This window comes from Erpetoichthys calabaricus, chromosome 12, assembly GCF_900747795.2.
Source record: "Erpetoichthys calabaricus chromosome 12, fErpCal1.3, whole genome shotgun sequence".
Lineage (NCBI taxonomy): Eukaryota > Metazoa > Chordata > Cladistia > Polypteriformes > Polypteridae > Erpetoichthys > Erpetoichthys calabaricus.
The window spans coordinates 16,778,981-16,804,563 of NC_041405.2; the positions used below are offsets into that span (position 1 = coordinate 16,778,981).

The window sequence follows — 25,583 nt, forward strand, 5'->3', positions numbered from 1 at the left end:
AAAATGTTTTGGTGACCCGAGAGATCAACCTTATTTTCAGATATTGTGTGATGGGCACTGTGGCCCTCCAGGCCTGGAGTTTGACACCTGTGTTCTAAAATAACATCAAGTCGAGTTTTGAAGGTTCCTAAAGTCCTGCTGTCTACCACACTACCTGGTAGCTTATTCCAAGTGTCTATGGCACGGGTGTCCAACTCCGGTCCTGGAGGGCTTCAGTGGCTGCTGGTTTTCATTCTAACCACTTTCTTCATTAGTCACCAGTTTTTGCTGCTAATTAACTTGTCTCAGGCCCCTTAGTTGTCTCTTTTTCCTTAATTAGCAGCCAAATAATAATGAGACACAAAATGAGTCGCCACTTGACCAGCTCCCCTGTGCCCATCACACAATATCTGAAAATAAAGAAAGGTGAAGGTCTCGGTATGGTTGATCTCTCAGGTCACCAAAACATTTTGAAGGTGTTCTTAAAAAAAAAAAAACAGAAAGTCAGCAGTTTTGGAAATGCCTGCTGTGGCAGAATGAGAGCAGCAACAAGCCATGGAATTAAATAACGGGTTTAATTAACAACAAGAATTGGCTTCTCATTAAGAAACTGGTTGGAGTGAAATTGGTTGGCGTTTGACATCCCAGTTTAGCTGGTCATCTGTTGGCTCGTTTCACATCTCATTTCTATTTGGCTGCCATTTAATGAAGAAAAGAACCAACTGGGTGGCACGGTGGTGCAGTGGTGGTGCTGGCGCCTCGCAGTAAGGAGACCCTGGTCCAGGTTCGCTTCCCGGGTCCTCCCTGTTTGGAGTTTGCATGTTCTCCCCATGTCTGCGTGGGTTTTCTCCCACAGTCCAAAGACATGCAGGTTAGGTGCATTGATGATTCTAAATTGTCCCTAGTGTGTGCTTGGTGTGTGTGTGTGTGCCCTGCGGTGGGCTGGCGCCCTGCCTGGGGTTTGTTTCCTGCCTTGCACCCTGTGTTGGCTGGGATTGGCTCCAGCAGACCCCCGTGACCCTGTAGTTAGGATATAGCGGGTTGGACAATGGATAGATGGAAGAACCAACTGAGAGGACTGAATCCTAAATAACAGGGCTATTAAAAGGAAGGGAAAAGGAGTTAATTAGCAGTGAAAACTGGTCACTGATTAGGAAACGAGTTAGAATGAAAACCTGCAGCCCTGAGTTTGACACCCCTGGTCTATGATTCTCAGTGTAAAGAAAAACTTTCTATTTGTGTGAAATTTACCATTAACCAGTTTCCAACTGTGTCCCCGTGCTCTTGATGAACTTATTTTAAAGTCACAGTCTCGATCCACTGGACTAATTCCCCTCATAATTTTAAACACTTCACTCATGTCACCTCTTAATCTCCTTTTGCTTAAACTGTAAAAGCTCAGCTCTTTTAATCTTTTCTCATAATTTAATCAGCCTAGTTGCTCTTCTTTGAACTTTATCCTGTGCTACTAAGTCTTTTTGTAGCCTGGAGACCCAAACTAAAATACACCAAATTGCACGGTCAGGGATCGAAAAGCCCTACAACAGATAGTGAAGACAGCTGAGAAGATCATCGGTGTCTCTCGTCCCTCCATCATGGACATTTACACCACGCGCTGCATCCGCAAAGCCGTCAGCATTGTGAATGATCCAACACACCCCTCACATTCACTGTTTACACTCCTAACATTGGGAAAAAGGTACCGAAGCATTCGGGTCTTCACCTCCAGAATGTGTAACGGTTTCTTCCCCCAAGCAGTCAGACTTCTGAACACTCATGGACCGGACTGATATCTGATATATGTGCTCTGTTCTGCAATGTTGCACATGTTTGCACATTTGACTCACATGCACCTTGTTATATATTACGTGTCTTTATGTTATGTGTCGTGGATTCTTCATTGTCGTGTGTTTTATGTAGCACAATGGTCCTAGAGGAGTGTTGTTTCGTTTCACTGTATGCTGTAGTACTGCATATGGATGAAATGACAATAAATACTCTTTACTCTCACCAGTGGAGGCCTCACCAGTCTTCTTATATAATATGCTGTCCGTTTGTCTGTCCAGGACTTTAAATCACCTGTAGCTCGCAAACCGTTTGACCTTAAATTTGGTACACGTATACTACAATGCATCCGGAAAGTATTCACAGCACATCACTTTTTCCACATTTTGTTATGTTACAGCCTTATTCTAAAATGGATTAAATTCATTTTTTTCCTCAGAATTCTACACACAACACCCCATAATGACAACGTGAAAAAAGTTTACTTGAGGTTTTTGCAAATTTATTAAAAATAAAAAAATTGAGAAAGCACATGTACATAAGTATTCACAGCCTTTGCCATGAAGCTCAAAATTGAGCTGAGGTGCATCCTGTTTTCCCTGATCATCCTTGAGATGTTTCTACAGCTTCATTGGAGTCCACCTGTGGTAAATTCAGTTGACTGGACATGATTTGGAAAGGCACACACCTGTCTATATAAGGTCCCACAGTTGACAGTTCATGTCAGAGCACAAACCAAGCATGAAGTCAAAGGAATTGTCTGTAGACCTCCGAGACAGGATTGTCTCGAGGCACAAATCTGGGGAAGGTTGCAGAAACATTTCTGCTGCTTTGAAGGTCCCAATGAGCACAGTGGCCTCCATCATCTGTAAATGGAAGAAGATCGAAACCACCAGGACTCTTCCTAGAGCTGGCCGGCCATCTAAACTGAGCGATCGGGGGAGAAGGGCCTTAGTCAGGGAGGTGACCAAGAACCCGATGGTCACTCTGTCAGAGCTCCAGAGGTCCTCTGTGGAGAGAGGAGAACCTTCCAGAAGGACAACCATGTCTGCAGCAATCCACCAATCAGGCCTGTATGGTAGAGTGGCCAGACAGAAGCCACTCCTTAGTAAAAGGCACATGGCAGCCCGCCTGGTGTTTGCCAAAAGGCACCTGAAGGACTCTCAGACCATGAGAAAGAAAATTCTCTGGTCTGATGAGACAAAGATTGAACTCTTTGATGTGAATGCCAGGCGTCACGTTTGGAGGAAACCTGGCACCGCTCATCACCAGGCCAATACCATCCCTACAGTGAAGCATGGTGGTGGCAGCATCATGCTGTGGGGATGTTTTTCAGCGGCAGGAACTGGGAGACTAGTCAGGATAAAGGGAAAGATGACTGCAGCAATGTACAGAGACATCCTGGATGAAAACCTGCTCCAGAGCGCTCTTGACCTCAGACTGGGGCAACGGTTCATCTTTCAGCAGGACAACGACCCTAAACACACAGCCAAGATATCAAAGGAGTGGCTTCAGGACAACTCTGTGAATGTCCTTGAGTGGCCCAGCCAGAGCCCAGACTTGAATCCGATTGAACATCTCTGGAGAGATCTTAAAATGGCTGTGCACCGACGCTTCCCATCCAACCTGATGGAGCTTGAGAGGTGCTGCAAAGAGGAATGGGTGAAACTGGCCAAGGATAGGTGTGCCAAGCTTGTGGCATCATATTCAACAAGACTTGAGGCTGTGATTGCTGCCAAAGGTGCATCAACAAAGTATTGAGCAAAGGCTGTGAATACTTATGTACATGGGATTTCTCAGTTTTTTTATTTTTAATAAATTTGCAAAAACCTCAAAGTAAACTTTTTTCACATTGTCATTATAGGGTGTTGTGTGTAGAATTCTGAGGAAAAAAATGAATTTAATCCATTTTGGAATAAGGCTGTAACATAACAAAATGTGGAAAAAGTGATGCGCTGGGAATACTTTCCGGATGCACTGTATGTGACTGGGCTGATGATTTTTATTACTCTTTTTTATTGTTATTTTATTTGATTGTAGAATGAACTCTCAGTAGCGGGCAGTAGGGCAGCCGTGCGGCGCATGCATACGGACACCGTTCTCATCCCTACCACCTTCGCCGTCACTTCCCCTACCTCTTCATATCTTAAATCATTCCTGAGGCAGATTGAAGACTTAAGTGCCAGCTTAAGTGAAAAATTAAAGAAAACATACTAAGTAATTGCAGCACAAACTCTCGACATAATCAGTTTTAACGTGAAAAGATGCCGACGAAAGAAGGGAAGAAGCGGGCCGCTAGGGTGGAGAAGAGAAAAGCTGCTCAGGAAGCAGCAAGCGTATCAACCTCCGAGCAAATGAATGATAAACGTGCAGAAAAAGAGGAGGAAAACTAGGAATGCTCAAGTCAAGTGGATTCACTGCACGTTATTGTGCAGTACGCCGTTACTGGTGTGTTCTAAAGCTTGAGCAGAACCTCCAGGGACTTGCACTCCACACATCAAGGCGCTGTATAACCTGACATTCTGTTTGCCTTCTTATTGACTTCTGAACACTGACTGCTGCTAGTGTCAAGTCCACTACGACTCCTAAATCCTAATTTTTGCTTTTCAGACCTCACATGTACTACTTTACATTTACTTACATTACCTGTATTCTCTCCAAGTGCCTCTGTGATAATTCAACTGATTTAAGATTATCTGCTAATCCACCTCTCTTGGTACCCTCTTCTAACTTAACCTGCTTGTTATTTATATTCCTACCCAAATTATTTCTATACATTAAAAACAGCAGCAGCCCCAGCACTGACCCCTGCTGGACGTCACTCTTAACTTCACCCAATTCTGATTTGGTTCCTCTCACCATCACTCCTCTGCTCCCAGTGTCTGAGCCAATTCTGCCCCTTATCTGCACACCACACCCCGAATCTCCCACTTCTTTTCGTTTGATGCCCACCCTCTCATGTGGCACCTTATCCAATGCTTTCTGAAGGATGAGCAGGGTGGCAGAAACTTCAACATTTGCCGGCGGCCCGTAAACTACCCTCTCCCTACATTGGATTGGCGAATCCTGACGTCGTCCCAAATTCGCCTCACCGCTACTCTCAGGACTGAGAGCACCTGACCTCCCATTTTCGTCTCTTTTTTTATTTTAATTGATTTTTTCAGTGCTGAAGTCATTTTTCTTTTCAAAACTCTCCACACAGTTTGCATTACTAACATGCAGCAGACTTGCACCACAGCAAATTCAAAAGGTGACGATACACCGCAGTTAGAATTAGAAGTGAATTCAGAAGTTTCCATACACTTGGGGTGAGTTCTTGAAAGCTCATTTGATGGTTCTATTCAATAAGGGTGCGCACAAAAAGGCGAGCTTCAAAAGGGAGACTTCAATTGGGCGCGGCGAATAAAGGCGTTCGTAGATAATTTAGTTCAAATGGCTCTGGAGTATGTGAAGAGCAACAAAGGTGCAGATCTACTCGTAGTTGAAGGCTACACATTGCGCCCAATTGAGGACGCCCTTTTGAAGCTCGCCTTTATTTACGCGCGTCTTTATTTGCCGCGCCCAATTGAGGTCGCCATTTTGTGCGTGCCCTCATTGAAGGATACCCATTTGATAACCCATCCACAGATTTTATACTAAAAAACTATAAATGTGGCATATCGTTCAAGACAGGGATCACCAACTCCGGCCCTGGAGAACCACCGTGGCTGCAGGTTTTCATTCTAACCATTTTTTTAAATGAGTGCCCTGTTTGTGCTGCTAATTAACTTCTTTTGAATTAATTTTAATTAACTTGTTTTTTTAAGATTTGTTCCCCTGAATTTCTCCATCGTTCCTCTTTATTGCTTCATTTCTTTCCTTAAATGGCACCCAAACAGAAATGAAATGTGAAGTGAGGGAGCCAACAGGAGACCAACTAAGTCAGGGCCTCAAACTCCAACCAATTTCAGCTGCTTAATGAGGTGCCAATTCTTGTTGTTAATTAAACCCGTTCTTTAATTCCGTGGCTTGTTCAGTCAGTCAGGATTGGAAACGAAATCTCCAGAACCACCACACTGAGCACTGGAGCCCCTCAAGGCTGTGTGCTCAGTCCATTACTGTTCACACTACTGACTCATGACTGTGCAGCAACGCGTAGCTCTAATCACATCATAAAATTTGCCGTTGACACGACTGTGGTGGGTCTCATCAGCAACAACAACAAGTTAGCATACAGAGAGGAGGTGCAGCGGTTAACGGACTGGTGTAAAGCCTGTCTCTGAATGTAGACAAAACAAAGGAGATGATTGTTGACTTTAGGAAGACTAAGAGTGACCATCTGCCACTGAACATTGACGGATCAACTGTGGAGGTTGTCAATAGCACCAAATTCCTGGGTGTCCACCTGGTAGAGAACCTCACCTAGTCCCACAACACCAGCTCTTTAGTCAAGAAAGCCCGGCAGCGGCTCTACTTGCTGCGTAGGCTGAGGAAAGCCCATCTTCCACCAGCTACTCTAACAACATTCTACAGAGGAACCATAGACAGCATCCTGAGCAACTGCATCACTGTCTGGTTTGGAAATTGCACGGTCAGGGATCGCAAAGCCCTACAACAGATAGTGAAGACAACTGAGAAGATCATCGGTGTCTCTCTTCCCTCCACCATGGACATTTACACCACACACTGCATCCGCAAAGCCACCAGCATTGTGAATGATCCAACACACCCCTCACATTCACTGTTTACACTCCTGCCATTGGGAAAAAGGTACCGAAGCATTTGGGCCCTCACATCCAGAATGTGTAACAGTTTCTTCCCCCAAGTAGTCAGACTCCTGAACACTCCTGGACCGGACTGATATCTGATATGTGTGCTCTGTTCTGCAGTGTTGCACATTTGACTCACATGCACCTTGTTATATATCATGTGTCTTTATATTATGTGTCGTGGATTCTTCATTGTCCTGTGTTTTATGTAGCACCATGGTCCTGGAGGAACGTTGTTTCGTTTCACTGTATGCTGTACTACTGTATATGGATGAAATGACAACGAATACTCTTGACGTGACTTGTTGCTGCTCTTGTGGTGCATTTAGCAGACATTTCTGAAATTGTTGATGTTCTCTTACTAAGAGTGCTGGGGAACTGCGCAGACCAACATTCCTGAGACCTTCACCTTTCTTTACTTTCAGATATGGTATGATGGACACCAGTTGTTTTGGCTCATTTTGTATCTTATTATTGTTTGGCTGCTAATTAAGGAAAAAGAAACAGTCAAGGGCTCCAAGTCTTCAAGAGCAGTTCAATTAAAATTAGTTCAAAAGAAGTTAATTAGCAGCAAAAACAGGTCACTCATTAAGAAAATGGTTAGGATGAAAACCTACAGCCACGGTGGTCCTCCAGGACAGGACTTGGCAACCCCTGGTTTAAGACGTCTACTTTTTGCAGGGCAAAAGTCTTTTTTTTTCCTCGGAGTATTTCACTTTTTATTGAGAAGATCACTATTCCAGTGGGTCACAAGTTTACACACACTTTGTTAACTATGCCTTTAAACAGCTTGGAAACTTCCAGAAAATGATGTCAAGCCTTTAGGCAATTTGAGAATTAGCTTCTGATGGCCAATTATCCTCATTTGAGTGAACACCTGGATGTCAATTAAGGCTGACCATCTAACTCACTGCCTCTTTGCTTGACATAAATGAAAAATCCAAAGAAATCAGGCAAGACCTCAAAAAAAAAAATCTGTAGACTTCCACAAATCTCCTTCATCCTTGAGAATGATTTCCAAACACCTGAAGGTTCCATGTTCATCTGCAACAAATAATACAGAAGAATAAACACCATGGAACCACACGGCCATCATACCACTCAGGAAGGAGACGCATTGTGTCTCCTAGAGAAGAACGTACTTTGGCACGAAAAGTGCAAATCAGTCCCTGAATAACAGCAAAGGACCTTGTGAAGATGCTGAAGGAAGCGCGTCATAGACAAGTAATGATATCCACAGTAAAATGAGTCCGATATCAACATAACCTGAAAGGATGCCAAGTAAGGAAGAAGCCACTGCTTAAAAGTCACCATAAAAAAAGCGTGCAATGGCGTATGGGGACAAAGATCTTACTGCAGAAATGTCCTGTGGACTGATGAATCCATGATGGAACTGTTTGGCCATAATGACCATCGTTATGTTTGGAGGATAAAGGGTGAAGCCTGCAAGCCAAAGAACACCATCCCAAATGGGAGCATCATGTTGTAAGGATGCTTTGCTGCAGGAGGGGACTGGTGCACTTCACAAAACAGATGGCATCACAAGGAAGGAGAATGATGGAGAAATACTGCAGCAACATCTCAAGAATTCAGCTAGGAAGACGAAGCTCAGTCACCAATGGGTCTTCCAAATGCACAAGGACCCCAAACAGACCTCCAAAGTTGTGGCAAAATGGCTTAAGGACAACAAGGCCGAGGTACTAGACTTCACCTTTATCCAAATGAAAATTTGTGGGCAAACCTGGAAAAGCATCTGCGAGCAAGTAGGCCTGCAAATCTGTCCCAGGTACACCAGTTCTACCTGGAGGAATGGCCCAAAATTCCAGCAACTTATCGTAAGAAGGGTGTGGAAGGCGACCGAAAACGTTTGGCTCAAGTTGAACAATTTAAAGGCAATGCTTCCAAATATGAACATGAAGTGTATGTAAACTTGAGACCCGCTGGAACTGTGATTTGGTCAATAAAAAGTGAAGTTCTCTGAGGTCTGTGAACATTGGTGGAAAAAATTACTTTGGCCCTGCACAAAGCAGACATCTTAAACGAAACGCCAGTTTTAAAGTTTGTTAGTATAAAATCTGTGGATGGGTTATAAAGTGAGTTTTCAAGAATTCACCCCAAGTTTATGGAAACTTCTGATCCCAACTGTAAAAGCCCACACTCATAATGATAAGCATAATAAAATACCAGATATAATACAGCAATATACGGCACTGTATGCCGAGTCCTACTGGGCTTACTGTACAGAAAGTTGCAAAATCAGCCATCCTCATTGGTGTTTGTCACATTACAATTTGACAATACAATATTTTGGGTGCCAACCTGGCCACAAACATATTTAATAACTGGCAGTTCGATAGCAGAAAAAAAAAGAAACAATAGGACACAAAGCAAAGGAATTACGTGATACTCACACTCAACAAAGATACAGCACTCCATCTCGTTCTGATGCTTGGGTCATATACAGAGGATGAGACATAGTAGAGTAGTCAAAAGTGGACCCTAGTCATACAAGTGAATCAACCAGGGAACGGCTGAAAAGAAAGAAATGGAACGTTCTGGAACGACCAACTCACAGCCCTAATCTGAATCCCATCGAGATGCTGAGGGGGACTATGCAAGACACCCCTCAAACAACACAAAGCTGAAAGAATTCTTCATGCAATTGGCGAATCGACATCGGAGATTGGCAGGCAGTGACAGGAAATGACGACCTGAAGTTAAAGGGGGCAACACCAGCTAGAGTCAAGGACAGATTCATTTTTTTTTTTCCACCATAGATTACTGCAACATCCAATTCCCCCCCCCCCCCCCAAATAAACTACCTTTAATCTAAGGATACACTTTAAATGAAGACCAAACACCAATATGTCTTCACATATGTTGCCAAAGAAAAACATTTAATGGGGTGTACTTGCCTTTTCACATAACCTCTCTGTCACAGATAGATAGATTTTTTATTTTTACAGATTGGGCAGAATAGATTAATAGACAGACAGTTATTACTTTTAGTATAGTAGGTGGGCTTAGAAAGATTTTTGTTATTTTAGAAGAGTGGGCAGGTTAAGATAGATATTAGTCTATATTATCCAAACTTCTTCTTCTTCTTTCAGCTGCTCCCGTTATGTGTTGCCACAGCAGATCATCTTCTTCCATATCTTTCTGTCCTCTGCATCTTGTTCTGTTACCTCCATCACCTACATGTCCTCTCTCACCACATCCATAAACCTTCTCTTAGGCCTTCCTCTTTTCCTCTTCCCTGGCAGCTCTATCCTTAGCATCCTTCTCCCAATATAGCCAGCATCTCTCTTCTGCACATGTCCAAACCAACGCCATCTCGCCTCTCTGACTTTGTCTCCCAACCGTCCAACTTGAGCTGATCCTCTAATGTCCTCATTTCTAATCCTGTCCATCCTCGTCACTCCCAATGCAAATCTTAGCATCTTTAACTCTGCCACCTCCAGCGCTGTCTTCTGCTTTCTGGTCAGTGCCACCGTCTCCAACCCATATAAACAAAGCTGGTCTCACTACCATCCTGTAGACCTTCCCTTTCACTCTTGCTGATAACCGTCTGTCACAAGTCACTCCTGACACTCTTCTCCACCCATTCCACTCTGCCTGCACTCTCTTTTTCACTTCTCTTCCACAATCCCCATTACTCTGTACTGCTGATCCCAAGTATTTAAACTCATCCACCTTCACCAGCTCTACTCCCTGCATCCTCACCATTCCACTGACCTCCCTCTCATTCACACACATGTATTCTGTTTTGGTCCTACTGACCTTCATTCCTCTCCTCTCTGGAGCATATTTCAACCTCTCCAGGTTCTCCTCAACCTGCTCCCTACTATCGCTACAGATCACAATGTCATCAGCAAACATCATAGTCCACGGGGACTCCTGTCTAATCTCGTCTGTCAACCTGTCCATCACCATTGAAAATAAGAAAGAGCTCAGAGCCGATCCCTGATGTAATCCCACCTCCGTCACTCCTACCACAGACCTCACCACTGTCACACTTCCCTCGTACATATCCTGTACAACTCTTACGTACTTCTCTGCCACTCCCGACTTCCTCATACAATACCACAGCTCCTCTGGAGGCACCCTGTCATATGCTTTCTCCAGGTCCACAAATGCAATGCAACTCCTTCTGGCCTTCTCTAAACTTCTCCATCAACACCCTCAGAGCAAACATCACATCTGTGGTGCTCTCATATCTATAGATAGATAGTACAGTAGGCAGGATAAGATAGATATTAATTTCAGTATATCTATCTTATCCCACCTATTATACTAAAATTAATATCTATCTAATAGGCGGGATAAGATGATTTTTTATTTTAGTAGAGTAGGCAGGATAGATAGATCAATATTAATTTTAGTACAGTAGCTGGGATAATATAAACTAAAATTAATATCTAATAGGCAGGATAAGATTGATATTTTAGTATAGTAGGCAGGATAAGATAGATTATTTTTATTTCAGTAGAGTGGGCAGGATAGATCAATAGATATATAGATTTAAAAAAAATGGCCCTGCTTTTGGTGATGTTGGAAAGATCTTGCAATGGTTTCAAGGAATAAATAGATGTTGTTCATCATCGTTTATCAGTATGTCATTGTACTTTTTGATGAGACTTCTTCCTCTCTCAGCTGCACTGTTCTCTACCATCATGCATGCTGACAGATGATAAAAACTCTTTGACGATTGACTCATTTGTCCACTGCTCTGGTGGTTTCTTGAGAAGCAACCAAGATCTTCCTTTCCCTTTTTCCATAAGGACATCAAAGAAGGATGTTGTTCTGTTACCCGATCCTCCAACTTCTGTCGTTCAGAGTCATTTGTCAAATATAAGACACTGAGGAATGTCTGGTAATGGAGGCCATTGTAGGCCTCATGCAATCCTTTCCTTTGTTTCTGTTGAAACTCTGTCATCAAAAACGGCTAAAATAGAAATCCCTACTTACAACCAACATTTTTTTTTAAACTCCCCCTTAGTGCTGGAATGTTCTGAGGAATCCACCCGACGACTAGAATGTTCCGAGGACTCTAACTTAGTGTCAGAATGTTCTAGGTTACTTTTAAAAATTGTTTACTAATCACTTTACAGTATATTCTTAACTTGCTTATAAAACATAGATGCTTCTGTCAGAACTATGGTGTAGCCAGAAAAGGATTTGCAAAGAATCCAAACAGATTTCTTTTTTTACAGAAAACCACTAGTGTTTCAACAAGTTTTAATAACAAATATAAATGGAGAAATGAATAACAATTTAAAGGAACACAAATTTGTTATACAATATGTCATCCAACAGTGAAGGGTTAAAGAGATTTTACAAACTTGAAAGAAGGGGGGGAAAATAAATTCAAAAAGCGCATACACAGAAAACTTGAAACCTACGCGGTTCCTTTCACCAGTCGAGGTCCAAAAGCAGACGGGCCTCACCGGAATTTCATCTTGTAGGAAGCGCCTCTTGTCTTCCTCTCTTATCGCGGTACTGAAGTGCACAGCAGCTTCTGGAAGCGGCCAGGAATGTTACCGTCACAAAGGAGGCTGGGTGGAAAAATTCAGTTCTGCTGGCCTCCATTTGCCATACACATACACACACACCTCACTCTACATGTGCTGCCAACTAATCCCTTCTCATAAGCCATACCTTTCCTGATTTATAACGGTACACATTCTGTCTGTCTTTGCAGACCAACATTATACAAAAGATATGTTACAATGAGAAGAAGAAGAAGATCTCAACACAGTGCTCACCAAGCTCTGGCTTTGTGCTGGTGAAGTGCGTTTACACATCTACTATTTGCAGACAAAACTTGACAACTGTCTTCCTTTCCCCATCCCCAGGTTGTGCTGGTGAAACCCTGAATCACTATGGCTGTTTTTATGCAGTTCACCCAAACTGCTGTCCCTTCTTTTACATTTCCCATAATGCACATTTGGCGTAAATCAAGTCCAATATTTTTCTGGACACCTTCTCTCCCTCATCTTGTTTCTCAGCAGACTTCCCCATGCTACCCAGCTTCACTGCAAAGCCATTAGTGTTCCAATGGCCTTTCCTAGTAACGCGGCCATTCACCATTGGCCATTCACCATTAAGAACTGAATGCAAACAAGGCGGATATAACAAGGAAATGTGATCTTCTGATTAGCGGAGCCATTTGGGAGCAAACACCTAATGGACCTTACAGGGTCAGTGTGGAAGGAGCACATTTGTACACAGTAGCTCAAACATGATAGCTTCTACTACAAAAATGATACAAAATAAAAACACGAAAGAGAAACGTCGCACCAGAGTATCATGAATGTCGGCAGCAAATAAAGTACGAAACACTGCTTTTCGGTCTCTGCTCTCTCCACTTCCCTTCAACAGCAGAGTCAGAAAGCAGAAAGCGTTGCGCTTTCACCCGTGTAAAAACGGGAGCCCCCTCTGCATCCTCTTCCGTTTGACTCCCCCCTTCAATCAAATCCTACTTCCAGCCTCCCAGCAGAAAACAAATTAGTGTACAATCCACAAAAGAGTAAAAATTCACTTGATGTATCGGGACAGACACCAAAGAGAAAAATACGGAACAGCTCACAGCGGGTCAAATGTCTTCAAGGTGTTTGTTCCATCGATAAACTGAAGCAAAAACGAATATAAAAAAAGATGCGTACAAATAGGAAATATTAGGAAAGGAAATCCAGGTAGTTGATTTTTTTTTTGCCTCCCCCCTACTCCACATCCAACAGGAGATTAAATGGCAATAATAAAAATACTTAATATATATATATATATATATATATATATATATATATATATATATATATATATATATATATATATATATATATATATATATATATATATATTAAGCAGAGAATCCATAGTAATGGCTTTCCACGACCTCCAGGTTTCTGCATAAAATGAAAAGTTTTTACCTTCTGTTCCATAATATATAAAGTCAAGAGCAATGCTGCAAGACCACTCGAATCTTAAACAGAAAAAGAATTCAAAATGTCAGGATATGGCTGTCAGGAGCGGCGCTCTCCTCTGCTCTGCTCTTCATGACACGTCTGTCCTCCAAGTCTGCTGAGCTTCCACCTCTTCTGGAACCACCAGTAAGAGCTCACAGTTTTTACCTCGCAGTTGGTGCCGCAGAAACTTCCTGCCCAGAAGAAGTAGAAGAACAGGGTTTAACAGAGAAAGCAGTGAATATTTACATTAAATGAATGACATTAAAACAAACAGCTTCCGTTAAAATGAGGCTTTCCTCCAAACATATACTCTAAGAATACTGTCACATGAAAAAAATAAAACAAATAAGCCGAGTGCAATACATGAAATACACATGAAGTTAACTATCTCCCATACATACACCAAATACTGTGGAGATAAAAAATCTACACACCCCTGCCAAAATCACAGATTTTGTGCAATAATAAAATAAAACCAAGATAAATCCTGTCAGAACTTATTCCACCGTTAATTCAAAACTAGCTGTCCCCCACGGCTCTACCCACGTGAAACAGGACAGACTTTAAAAATCAATAAATAAAACAGGTATCGCTAGCTAAGTTGAGTCAAGGTACCCTCCAAAACACGACCAGAGGTAGACCGACTCAGAAGGAGGCCGACGCATGAGTGAGGAGGACCGCATCCAGCTCCCCATTCCTGATGTCACGCTTCCCCCTCCCCTCGGCTCACAGCCTCTGTCTCAGATTAAGGCGAGTATGTCGCTCATGCAAGCGAACTCTGATTCTTAGCGTGATTAGAGAAGTCACAAAATGAACCGGAATGTTCAAGCAAATTCTAGAAAAAAACTGATCTAAATCTGTTAAGTAGTTCTCTCGTTCGCTAGCTAAGTGGATGCAAGATACACCCCAAGACTGGCAAGTGAGTAAGGCGGGCCCTGCCTCCCTCCCCTTGGCCCACAGCCTCTCTCTTGGATTCGTGCAAATAAATCGGTACCACAAGCGAACTGTGATACTGAGAGAAGTCTCAAAATCAACCGGAATGTTCAAGCAAATTATATATATAAAAAAAAAACGATCTAATCCATTAAGTAGTTCTCTCGTTTGCTAGCTAAGCAGAGGTAAGGTTCGATCCGAGGCAAACGCGCAAGTGAGGAGGGCCCTGGCCTGCAGCCTCTCTCTCGGATTCATGCAAATAAATTGGTACTGCAAGCGAAGTATGATACTTGGCGCGATCAGAGAAGTCGCAAAATCAACCGGAATGTTCAAGCAAATTATAGAAAAAAAAAAAACCCGATCTTAATGCGTTAAGTAGTTCTCTCGTGAAAAGTGGACAGACAGACAGACAGACGTTGGATTTCATATACAGAGAGATTGCAATCTATACAAAGAAGGTGAAAACAAATCAGATACTGTTTAGTGAAAGCAGAAAAACATTCGACAAAAAGCTGGTGTCACCAGTGTGCAGACCCCGTTTAATAATCAAGGATGTGTCTGCGTTCAGAATCAACCAATCACAATAAGGCTCCTCTCAAACAGTCGTTACATCAATTAAAGTGGCTCTGATTGAGCTCAGATAAAGTCTGGCTCTTCCTGTCGGATTATTCTGATATCCTCTTGCTTGCAACATTAGAGCTTTTAAAACATGAACGGGATCTCATTATTGAAAAGTATCAGTCAGGACAGGGGTACAAAAAAAAAAAAAAAAAATGTATCAAAAGCATTAACTTCCGTAGCATTACATTTTTTCAACAACAAAAAAAACGTGCAAAACACTAAAAGTACAAAGTCAGGAGTGTAAAAAGTATAATGACAAATATGAAAATAATAATAATACAAATATCGTATATGCTGTCAAAATGTCTTCTGTGTGCGATATCTCTGAACAGGATATCTGCTTAGCCGTACAGTCATTTAACCCGACACTGTTCAGCAATCTATACAAAGAAGGTGAAAACAAATCGAACTGTTTAGTGAAAACAGGAAAAAAAAAATCCTACAAAAAGCTGGCGTCATTGGTGTGCAGACCCCCTTTAATAATCAAGGATGTGGCTGCGTTCAGAATCAACCAATCACGATAAGTCGCCTCTCAAATAGTCATTAGTATCACCCGACATCAATTAAAGTGGCTCTGTTCAGCATAACGTTTTGTCTCAACAACAATTCTTTCAATCACATCATCATCATCATCAAGAAATACCTTCAAGCCAGTAAGGGGATCTCAGCTGTTAACGTTCACTTTTACTCCTGGCTGCCCCCACAACATCAAAACGAGGTGGTGTTAGTTGGTTTATTCGAAGCTGGGTCAACAGAAACCCAAACACGAGCATTACTTTTGGATTCATCAGAATCACTGTCGGTTTCACTATCCATTTCAATTTCACTGCCTGCAGACAGACTGACTTTGTCATCACAGCTGATGAGGGGCTCCTCAACATCACTGCTCATTTCGCTATCAAGAGCATGCACCACTTGGGCCGCTAAACGACGTTTCTTATGAGACACCATTATGAGGCTAGGAGAAGAGGCGTCTACACTGTTGCCCAATCGGGCCTGATACTTACGTAAGACACGCCTGTACAGTTGCCCGAGTAAGGCTCGGGTCTAACACTTACGTGAGATGTGTCTATTCGGAAAACTCGAACCTAATGCTTTTAACATTGTTTTCATAGCCTGAGTGACATTCGGGTCTAACTCTAAGGAGGTTCAACATCCCATGGAGCAAAGTGAAGAAAGTCCTCAACAAGTGGAGAAAATACGACTCAACGCTGACTCTACCGAGATTAGGACGACCCAGCAAAACTGAAGAGAAGACAAGGAGTAAACTGGTGTGGGAGGCCACCAGGAGGCCTTTGGCAACATGGAAGGAGCTGCTGGATTTCTTTTCAAGTCTTGGTTGTTCCCTAAATGTGACAACAATCAGTCGTATTCTTCAAAAGTCTGGGATTTTGGGTAGGGTAGCAAGATGAAAGCCTTTTCTCACAAAGAAAAACATCCAAGCCTGGCAAAACTTCACAAAAAGGAATACCCAGTCTCCCACAACCATGTGTATTATGGTGTGATGTGACCAAGGTTGAACTATTTGGCCATAATTCCAAAAGGTATGTTTGGTGCAAAAATAACAGCACATCATTAAATGGACACCATAGCCACAGGGAGGCACGGTGGAGGCAGCATCAGGTTTTGGGGCTACTTTACTTCATCTGGAACTGGGGATTTAGTCAGAGTGGATGGAATCACGAAGAGCTCCAAGTATCGGTCAAATTTGAAAGAGGAATGAAGAGGAACTTCATCTTTCAGCATGACAATGACTCAAAGCATCCATCAAAATCAACAAAGCACACACACAAATTGTCCAGCTTGAAGTTGCCAGTCGGTCAAATGCACAAATTTCTAGGGTTTAGACGCGCTCTGAAGACGACGGTGATTCGGGGAGAGCGTTTATAGATGCTCTTAATAAAAAGATTTTTCCCTCCTCTGGGAACGTGACTATGGACTCTGCTCTGCATGGTTCTGCTGTCTAGTGTGATTTTGTTTGAACTCTGTGGTCATAGTGGCAGAGGTACAGACATCTTTTACTTGGGTGGAAACTGTATGGTAGTTTCGAGAACAAAGAACCCTTAACGGTACTTTTTCTTTCATTTGCCCCCAGTCACATTTCTAAGGGAAAAGGATTTAGCCTTGGCATTTATTTTTGGTGGGCGAACATCTTTCTTTCAAGCAGTGTACCTTCACAGTTTTTATCGTGCGCAAAGTTACAAGCGTGTTTTGAACATTTGAAATACCTTTGATTACCGCTCTTATTTTGCGAGTGGTAATTCAGTTAGTAGTTTTGCCCGTGTTTTGGTTTCTTTTTTGAGATTTGCTTCTTCTCTGTATCAATTAAGACTTGTGTTACCCATTATTTGATAATGAAGCAAATAGTGATGCCAGACCAGTTTCTTCAAAGATGTATAAAAATCAAGCCTTTCTTTGACCACTGCATTCGAAAATTTTCTGGAAGTTACATTCCAGAGGGAGATCATTCAATCAATGAAAATTTACTGCTATGGAAAGACCGTCTAGGGAGGAAGGTATACATTCCGAAAAAAAGATCACATTTTGGGATGGAATCCGCTATAAGCTTTGTGAGGCAAAAAGTGGATATGTGTGGAATATGATGATGAAAATCCAAGCACATCACACTAGTTTTGATGTCATTACACTGGTTACCTGTGCCATTTAGAATTGATTTAAAATGCTGCTTATGGTTTATAAAGCCTTAACTAATCTCACTTCGTCCTATACTTTGGAATGCCCGTCCCCCTACACTCCAAGTCGAAACCTTAGATCTTCAAATGGAGGTCTGCTTAGAATTTCAAGAGCTAAACTTAAAAAAAGTGGTGATGCGGCCTTCTGCTGTTATGCACCTAAAATCTGGAATAGCTTACCGATAGAAATTCGCCAGACTAATATGGTGGAGCACTTTAACATGGCTTTCTCATAGCTTAATTTTAGTGAAACCCTGATATTCTGTATATGCATTTAATTATCATTTTCATCATGGCCCCACAATCCATACTAACCCCCTACTTTCTCTGCCGTTCTTTTTCCGGTTTTCTGCGGTGGCTATCTGCACCACTACCTGATGAAAGCATCATGCAGTCCCTACATTGTTGGATTGAAGGCCAGATATCCACATGACCATCATCGTCTAATTTTTCCGCATGAATCCTGAAAACCATGAGGACCGATTGAGATCATTGTTGTTAGATAGAATGCATATTTGGGGCTGCATGGTTTTTTGGGGCTGCAGATTTTGTTTTTCTTCTCCAGCCCTCCACGTTTTTTTTTTTTTCTCTCCTCCTGGCCATCGGACTTTACTTTATTCATTGTTAATTAAGCATTGCCAAATTTTTATATTTTTTTCTTTCTTTGTCTTGTAAAGCACATCATTTTTATGAAAATGTGCTATAGAAAGAAATGTCGTCGTTATACACGGGGAAAAGATACAGAACTTGTTAACGACGTAGGAGGGGTTGATGTGCGTAATTTTACAAAACCGTTGTGGACTGTGCCAACACTTGCGGAGAAGCTGCTGAATCAGGGTTGTCTGATAGGACTAGACACTTACTACAGCAGTCCCGGGTTCTATGAATTTTTGAATTCGATGGAAACTGATGCTGTTGGAACAGGAAAGTTAAAAAAAGAGAAAGGACCTGCCAAAATCTATGATGACAAAAAATTGAAATCCGGAGAAGCTGCCGCTGCATTCAGAAATATGTTGATGGATTTGAAGTGGAAGGATAAGAGAGATGTTTGTATGCTGAGCAGACATCCCATAAGAGATAGTGTAGTGTGTCTGTCACACAAGAAGAGGACGGAAACGATATACTGCGGCAGAGACTGCAATGTTCCATTCTGCACTGCTCCGTGCTTCCATGTGTACCACCAGACTACTATGCGAAAAATGGAAACGAGACAAGACTTTTTGGAAGATTTTTTCCAAGTCCCGCGATTCGAGACTTTGGCCATGAAATGTTTTCAAGTCACGCCCTCCTCTCAACCATAGAAAACCCATGCACATGGTACTCTCACATCTCATTCGTCTGAATGCTTTTGTCAGACACATTTCCTGCTCTCTAAGCTCTTATAAATTTTAACGTTTTCCTTACTTTAAGTTCCCAATTAAAGAAGACGTATTATGTCCAAATCTTATTGAAGAATTTCATCACGAAGGGTTATCAACAGAAGAAATGAGTACACGGGCAATCCTAGCACCGAGAAACGATGAAGTCAAACAAATTAACGCCAAAAATGACGATCGGCTACACGGCAAATTGGTTAACTGCATATCAATAGACTATGCTGAAACAGTTGGTGGTGATGGTGCAGAAGATGAAAACATCAACTTACAATATTCTGAGGAATAACTACAACCGTTAACACCGTCTGGTCTTCCTCCTCACGAATTGCTGTAGTAAGAAGGATGTATCCAAGAAAGGTAATGTAGCAGATCTTCAGGGGATACCATTAGACAACAAAGGAGATCTTGATATGCCATTTGTATTAAAACATTAACAGTTTCCCGTTAGAATAGCTTTTGTAAAGACAATTAACAAATCTCAGAGCCGAACATTCGAAAAAGTAATTTTATTTAATAGAGAGAAAGAAACGAAATTCAATCACGGGCAGTTATACGTGGCGTTGTCACGATAAAAATCCAAACAAAGAATCACAATTCAATGCAATATTGACGAAAATTTAATTCAAAAAATAGTTTTTACTTAAGTTCTACAGTAAAAGTGTAAGTTTAAAAAGTATTTGCCTGTTAATTTCCAAGCCAAAAAGAACAAAATCGTATTACGCAACGAATAACTAACGCAACATGAAACAATTTACTTTCAAATTATTACATTTTAATATTTTTTAATATGGTTAATTACTCACTATAATGTAAAATAGTTAGTAAATTGTATATCCGCATCCCCATTTGTGAGTGGCAGAACTACAAAGAGGCTAGCGCGTACCGCAAGCACGGGGGTTAGCAAGCGAAGTGAGCAGGGGGCAAAGCCTAGCCAAAAACTAGCATGAAATTAGCTTATTGTTGCTGACAAAAAATTATTTAAATAATTTTGTTTGTAGTTCAAATTTTTTTTTTTATCTTCCAACAATTTTTACCTGCATTGTTATCACTCTTTAATTTAATATTGTTTTTTGTATCAGTATGCTGCTGCTGGAGTAGGTGAATTTCCCCTTGGTATTAATAAAGTATCTATCTAATTTAACTGGCATGTCAATTAGATAATATTCTAGCAAAATTCAACCATTTCTAATGACAGATTAAATAAAACTCCCACCATGGGAGTGACTACTGAAAAAAGGCCCCCATTAAAGGGGTTAAAGAATCAAATCCAATAAAAATGAGCACAAGCCACCGAGTCGGGAATAAACAGCTCACCTGAGTTCATCTTCTGCGCCGATGTGTTGTGGGCTGCTCAGTTTGGAGTCAAGATTGTAGAACACTCCCCCGACCTCCCGCACACCGATCCAGTGCTGCCGCTTCAGAGGAAGACGCAGTGGACCCCAGCACAGGTTTGAGGGGACGTTGAGGATGAAGCCCATAACATTAGGCAAGGAAATAGTGCTGACATCCCTGTCAAGAGTGAGCGGCGGTGATTAAACCATAGCAAAAGAAAACAAAACAAGTGAACTGTGACCCAACCAGTGTGTGAACTCATGCCAAGACCCCCTGAGCCCAACACAGGCCATGCTTACCTTCTTTTGTCCCACCACACCGCCTCATAGCCTCGTGTCTGTAGGGCTGCCATAATCACGTTCACATCATAATTTCCATTTCCCAGCATGCTTTTCTTGTGAGGTGTCACCATGGTGTTCGGCGACAACCTAAAAAAGAGTCATAGATAAAGGTCACTATAGTTTGTTGATCGAGTCCACTTAAAACTTTAGTGCCCGCACCCTATGGGTGGTATATAACTGCCACACTGTGTGTATTGTAATGAAGCAGGATGTACACATCTAGCATTCTATGCGAGTCACAATTGGGTTATTTAAATTGGCAACCACATACACCACTTTGGGGAATATTAAATTGTTCCAAATCCAATTATTCCCAACATAAATTTATAATTCAAGCATTTGAGTTTGACAGAGTGAAGCCCTTATTTCAGAATGTGTCATAAGCAAACAATAATTTTCAACATGCACAATACTGTCGCTGGCAAGTGTACGTTTCATACATCTGGTGAACTGCCGGAAACGCCACACCAGACACCAGCATGTTCCACTGAGTTACGCATGGTTGGTCCACCTTTCATTTAAGGAATATTCAAGGCCAGGCTGTACATTTCTAAAGCTTTCGAGTGTTCCTAAGAGCACCAAGAAGTTTGGAACCACCAGAACTCTTCCTAGAGTTGTCCATATGGCCAGACTGATTACGCGGGAGAAGAAAGACCTTGGACTTTAGAGGTGAGCCAGAACCCAATGGTCACTCTAACAGAGCTTCACAAGTCCAAGGAACTCTCTGTAGACCTCTGTGATAAATGTGGTCAGGCACAGATTATGACAACCTTTTCAAAACCTTGGAGTGTTTCCAGGACTCTTCCTACTGTTGGCCAACCAGTCAAACTGACTAACCAGGCAAGAAGGGCATTGGAGGTGACCAAAGACCCAATGGTGACTCTAACAGAGCTTCTTCAGAAGTCATCTGCTCAGAGGGGAGAACCTCTTGGAAGGACAATCATCTCAGCAACACTCCATCGAGCAAGCGTTTATGGCTACAAGGAGAGAAAGGCATACGACGGCTTGCTTAGACTCAGACAGCATGACAACAATTCTTTGGTTTGATGAGACAAAACTAATTCTTCGGGCAGAACTCCAAGCACTACGTCTGATGAAAACTTGACCCTGCTCATTACCAGCCTAATACCAACCCTACGATGAATCATGGTAGTGACAGCAAAATGCTATAGGTGTGCGTCTAAGTGGCACGGACAGGAAGACTGGTCAGAATTGAGGGAAGGGTGGTAAAAAACAAAACAAATACGGAGCGATTCTGCACTTATGGGGGTGTATCGATAAGGGAGATGGGACAGAGAAGTCGGGAGGAGAACTTGGCTTCACGGTGCAAAGTCTGCATCTTAACATCAACAAAACGACAGAACAGGTTATTGACTCTACAGTGGGGGAAATAATTATTTGGAACAAACTTAACAAATTCAGCAGGAATCAGTCAGATTCATAATCTGTGACAACACCTGATAACACTGAGCTCATTTAATTAGCTGGTATTATTTTTCTCTTATTCTACATTCAGAAAAGCACAGCAGCATGATGCTTACATTTATAAGACATGTAGAAATATTTCTGCTTTTGCTATATCAAGTTAAGTTGGGGAGAAAGCACTGATACAGCGTGTTGCTGCACCCACTACACGACGAAACAACTCAATCCCGGTTTGTAACCCCCCAGGCAAACACAGGGTCCAGTACCACCCTCCGGAAATGACCCTCTATCTGCCACAGTTATGTGGGCGACCCCTTGGCCTGGTCCAGCCACTCGAGTCCCCAACAATGAGGATCTTACGAGCCGTATCACCCTCTGGGAAACGCGCCACATGGCTGTAGTGCCGTAACTGACGCTCCCTCACAATGCAGGTCATGTGCCTCATTCGGGACTCCATGAGCAACACAAAGTCAAACTAATGGTACCCAAGAATTTTCCAGAGAGAGAGACACAGTACCAAAGGAGTCCAGTCTTCATCTCAGGTCACTGGATAGCATCCATGTCTCGCAACCATCTAGCAAGACAGGAAGCACCAGGACTCTAAAGACTTGGACCTTCGTCCTTTTGCACAGATATCAGGAGCACCACACACCCCTTTCCAGCGACCTCATGACCCCCCATGCTCTCCCAATCTGTCTACTGACTTCATAGGAAGAGTCACCAGAGACATGAATGTCATTTCTGAGGTAAGTAAACCACTCGACAAGGTCAACACTCTCTCCGCAGACAGACACACTGCTGATGGCCATGCTCAAGAGGTCATTAAAGGCCTGGATCTTGGTTTTTATCAGGACACTCGCAAGCCCAGACACTCAGACTCCTCGCTCAGTCTCCCCGATCAGAGCCTCCATGGACTCCGTGAAGTTCACAGCAAAGTCAAGATCTGTGAATCTTTCTTCACCAACAGATGCCCCACAGCCACTGGACCCCACGACCTTGCCCAACACCCATTCAATACAACCATTGAACAGAGTAGGAGCAGAATACACCCCTGATGAACCCCAGAATCACTGGGAAAAATGCAGAGGTTCTGCCTCCACTCTGCACAGCACTCACAGTACCAGTGTACAGGATGACCATGATATCCAGCAACCTCAAGGGGATCCCGCAAACCTTCAGGATGTCCCACAGGGCAGCTCGATCAACTGAGTCGAACGCGTTACAAAAATCGACAAACGCTGCAAAGAAACTCTGCCAATATTCGTGTTTGCGCTCCATGAGAACTCTCAGTGCCAGGATGTGGTCGATGGTGGACTTCTTAGGCGTAAAACCAGACTATTCCGGTCGCTGGTAGGTGAGCACGTGATCACGGATTCTACTGAGGACGACCCTAGCAAGGACCTTAGCTGGCACCGAGAGCAGTGTTATCCCCCTGTAGTTGCTGCAATCCAGTCCCGTTATCCCAACTGACTGGAAAACACCAGTCTCTCAAATGGAAGCAAAGATTGCTTGCAATGCCAGGAGGACAGCTTGACCACCAGCCTAGAGAAGTTCACCCCGAATACCACAGATCCCTGCAGCCCTTCCCCCTCCTCAGCTGTGCAATCTCGGTGAGACTGGGGGGTTCACAGCTAATTGGAGGATCAGCCTTGAGGACCGTGGACCCCGAGATATCCAACATTGCTATATACAGTATTTAAAAGCTTAACTCTCTTTGGTTGATTTCATTATATTTAGCCCTTTCTCTGTGCTTCGTTGTATCTTATTATTACTGACAATTAAAAACTAGCAGAGCAGACAGTCAGGCAAACAACACTGAATAATCAAAGGCTGCAACTACTTTAGCATCAGACCCAATAAATAGTAAATACCTGTATTAGATTCATTAAACAATTAGAAAACCTGGCAAAAAAAAATAAAATGAAAATCAAGATGATTATTTAAAAAAAATTCCAAAATAACTGCTTGGTACATTATATATATATATATATATATATATATATATATATACCAGCAAGCCAGCGATTCTCGAAAGAATCGCAAATCCAAGAATGGCAATCACTTTCTGTTCCCTCCGATACTTGGAGGGATGAAATATCATGGAGGGTGGGTGCGTCCTGGGAAAGTTCATTTAATTAAATAAACATATTTGTACTAAAGCAGTTTGTTTTTGGAGCTGTGACTCATCTAGTTCTGGTGTTTCAGAAGCGCGTTGTAGGCGCCTTTGTTTATTGTTTTTAGCCATGCAGTCTCGTTTTTGTTTTTCTATGGCTGTGTCGTCAGTGAGAAGTCGTTTGCTGACGGCGGCGGATTCGTGTGCTTAAGTGGCCATGGCGGCGGATCCGGGCATGGAGGGCTACATTACTAAACAAACGTGGTCTATGCGGTGGTGTGGGCGGTCGCATTCGGGCGGCTGTACAACATGGCGTGCACGCTTTACCTCAGGTTTAGTTTACAGGTTGTAGCCATGGTAAAGTTTTCATTTAATTAAATAAACATATCTGTACTAAAGCGGTTTCTTTGTGTGGGCACCTTCGTTCATTCTTTTTATCCATACGGGCTCGTTTACAGGTCGTAGCCATACAGGCTTGTGTTTGTATTTAGTTGAGCTCTTTCATTGTGGAGCCGTGACGTCTTTGCTTCTGGTGTGTCTGAAGCGTGTCGTAGGAGCCTCCGTGTATTGTCTTTATCCATGCGGTCTCGTCTTTGTTGTTCTGTGGCTGTGTCGTTAGGTAGAAGTCGTTTACTGTTAGGAAGCATACTCCAGCCTATACACACTGACTGGTGGCACAGTGGATTATTTGTTTTGGATCTGTGCCTCTCTTGCATGTAGTGTTTCAGAAACGCGTTGTAGGCGCCTTTGAACTCTGTGTTGTTGGAGCCGTGACTCCTTTGCGTCCGCTGTTTCAGAGGCGCATTGTAGGCGCCTTCGTTCATTTTGTTTATCCATACGGGCTCGTTTTTGTATTTCCGTTACTTGAGATGTTTCGTTTTGGAGCCGTGACTTCTTCGCTTGTGGTGTTTATGAAGCGCGTGGTAGGCGCCTCCATTTATTGTTTGTATCCATGCGGTCTCGTTTTTGTTTCTCCGTTACTGAATTACTGTTATGTGATTCAAACATGCCACACAGACTGCTGGCACATACATACTACCGACTCTGGGAGGCCGCTGCGTTTGACTGTGGATTGTGGTGTTTGGGCGCCACCTACTGACTCTGGGAAGCCGCTGCGTTTGACTCTGGGGCGCCGCGGCACACTGCGCATGCGTATCGGTGCGTCCGTTCATAAATTAAAACTGTGGTTTAGTAATAAATATATATATATATATATATATATATATATATATATATATATATATATAAAATTTAGCAAACTTACTTTTCTAA

General features: G+C 42.6%; 1 protein-coding gene across 2 annotated transcripts in view; it reads right to left on the minus strand.

The window, feature by feature from the left end:
• Positions 1-11,733: 11,733 nt before the first annotated feature.
• Positions 11,734-25,583, minus strand: part of josd1 (Josephin domain containing 1) — a 28,789-nt gene continuing 14,939 nt past the window's right edge. For both annotated transcript variants that reach the window (XM_028792028.2, XM_028792029.2), the window contains exons 3-5: positions 20,732-20,860; positions 20,415-20,609; positions 11,734-13,668 (exon numbers count right to left, since the gene is read on the minus strand). In XM_028792028.2, coding sequence (XP_028647861.1) covers positions 13,566-13,668; positions 20,415-20,609; positions 20,732-20,860 — 427 coding nt within the window. In that variant the 3' untranslated portion in view covers positions 11,734-13,565. The remainder of the gene's footprint in view (positions 13,669-20,414; positions 20,610-20,731; positions 20,861-25,583) is intronic.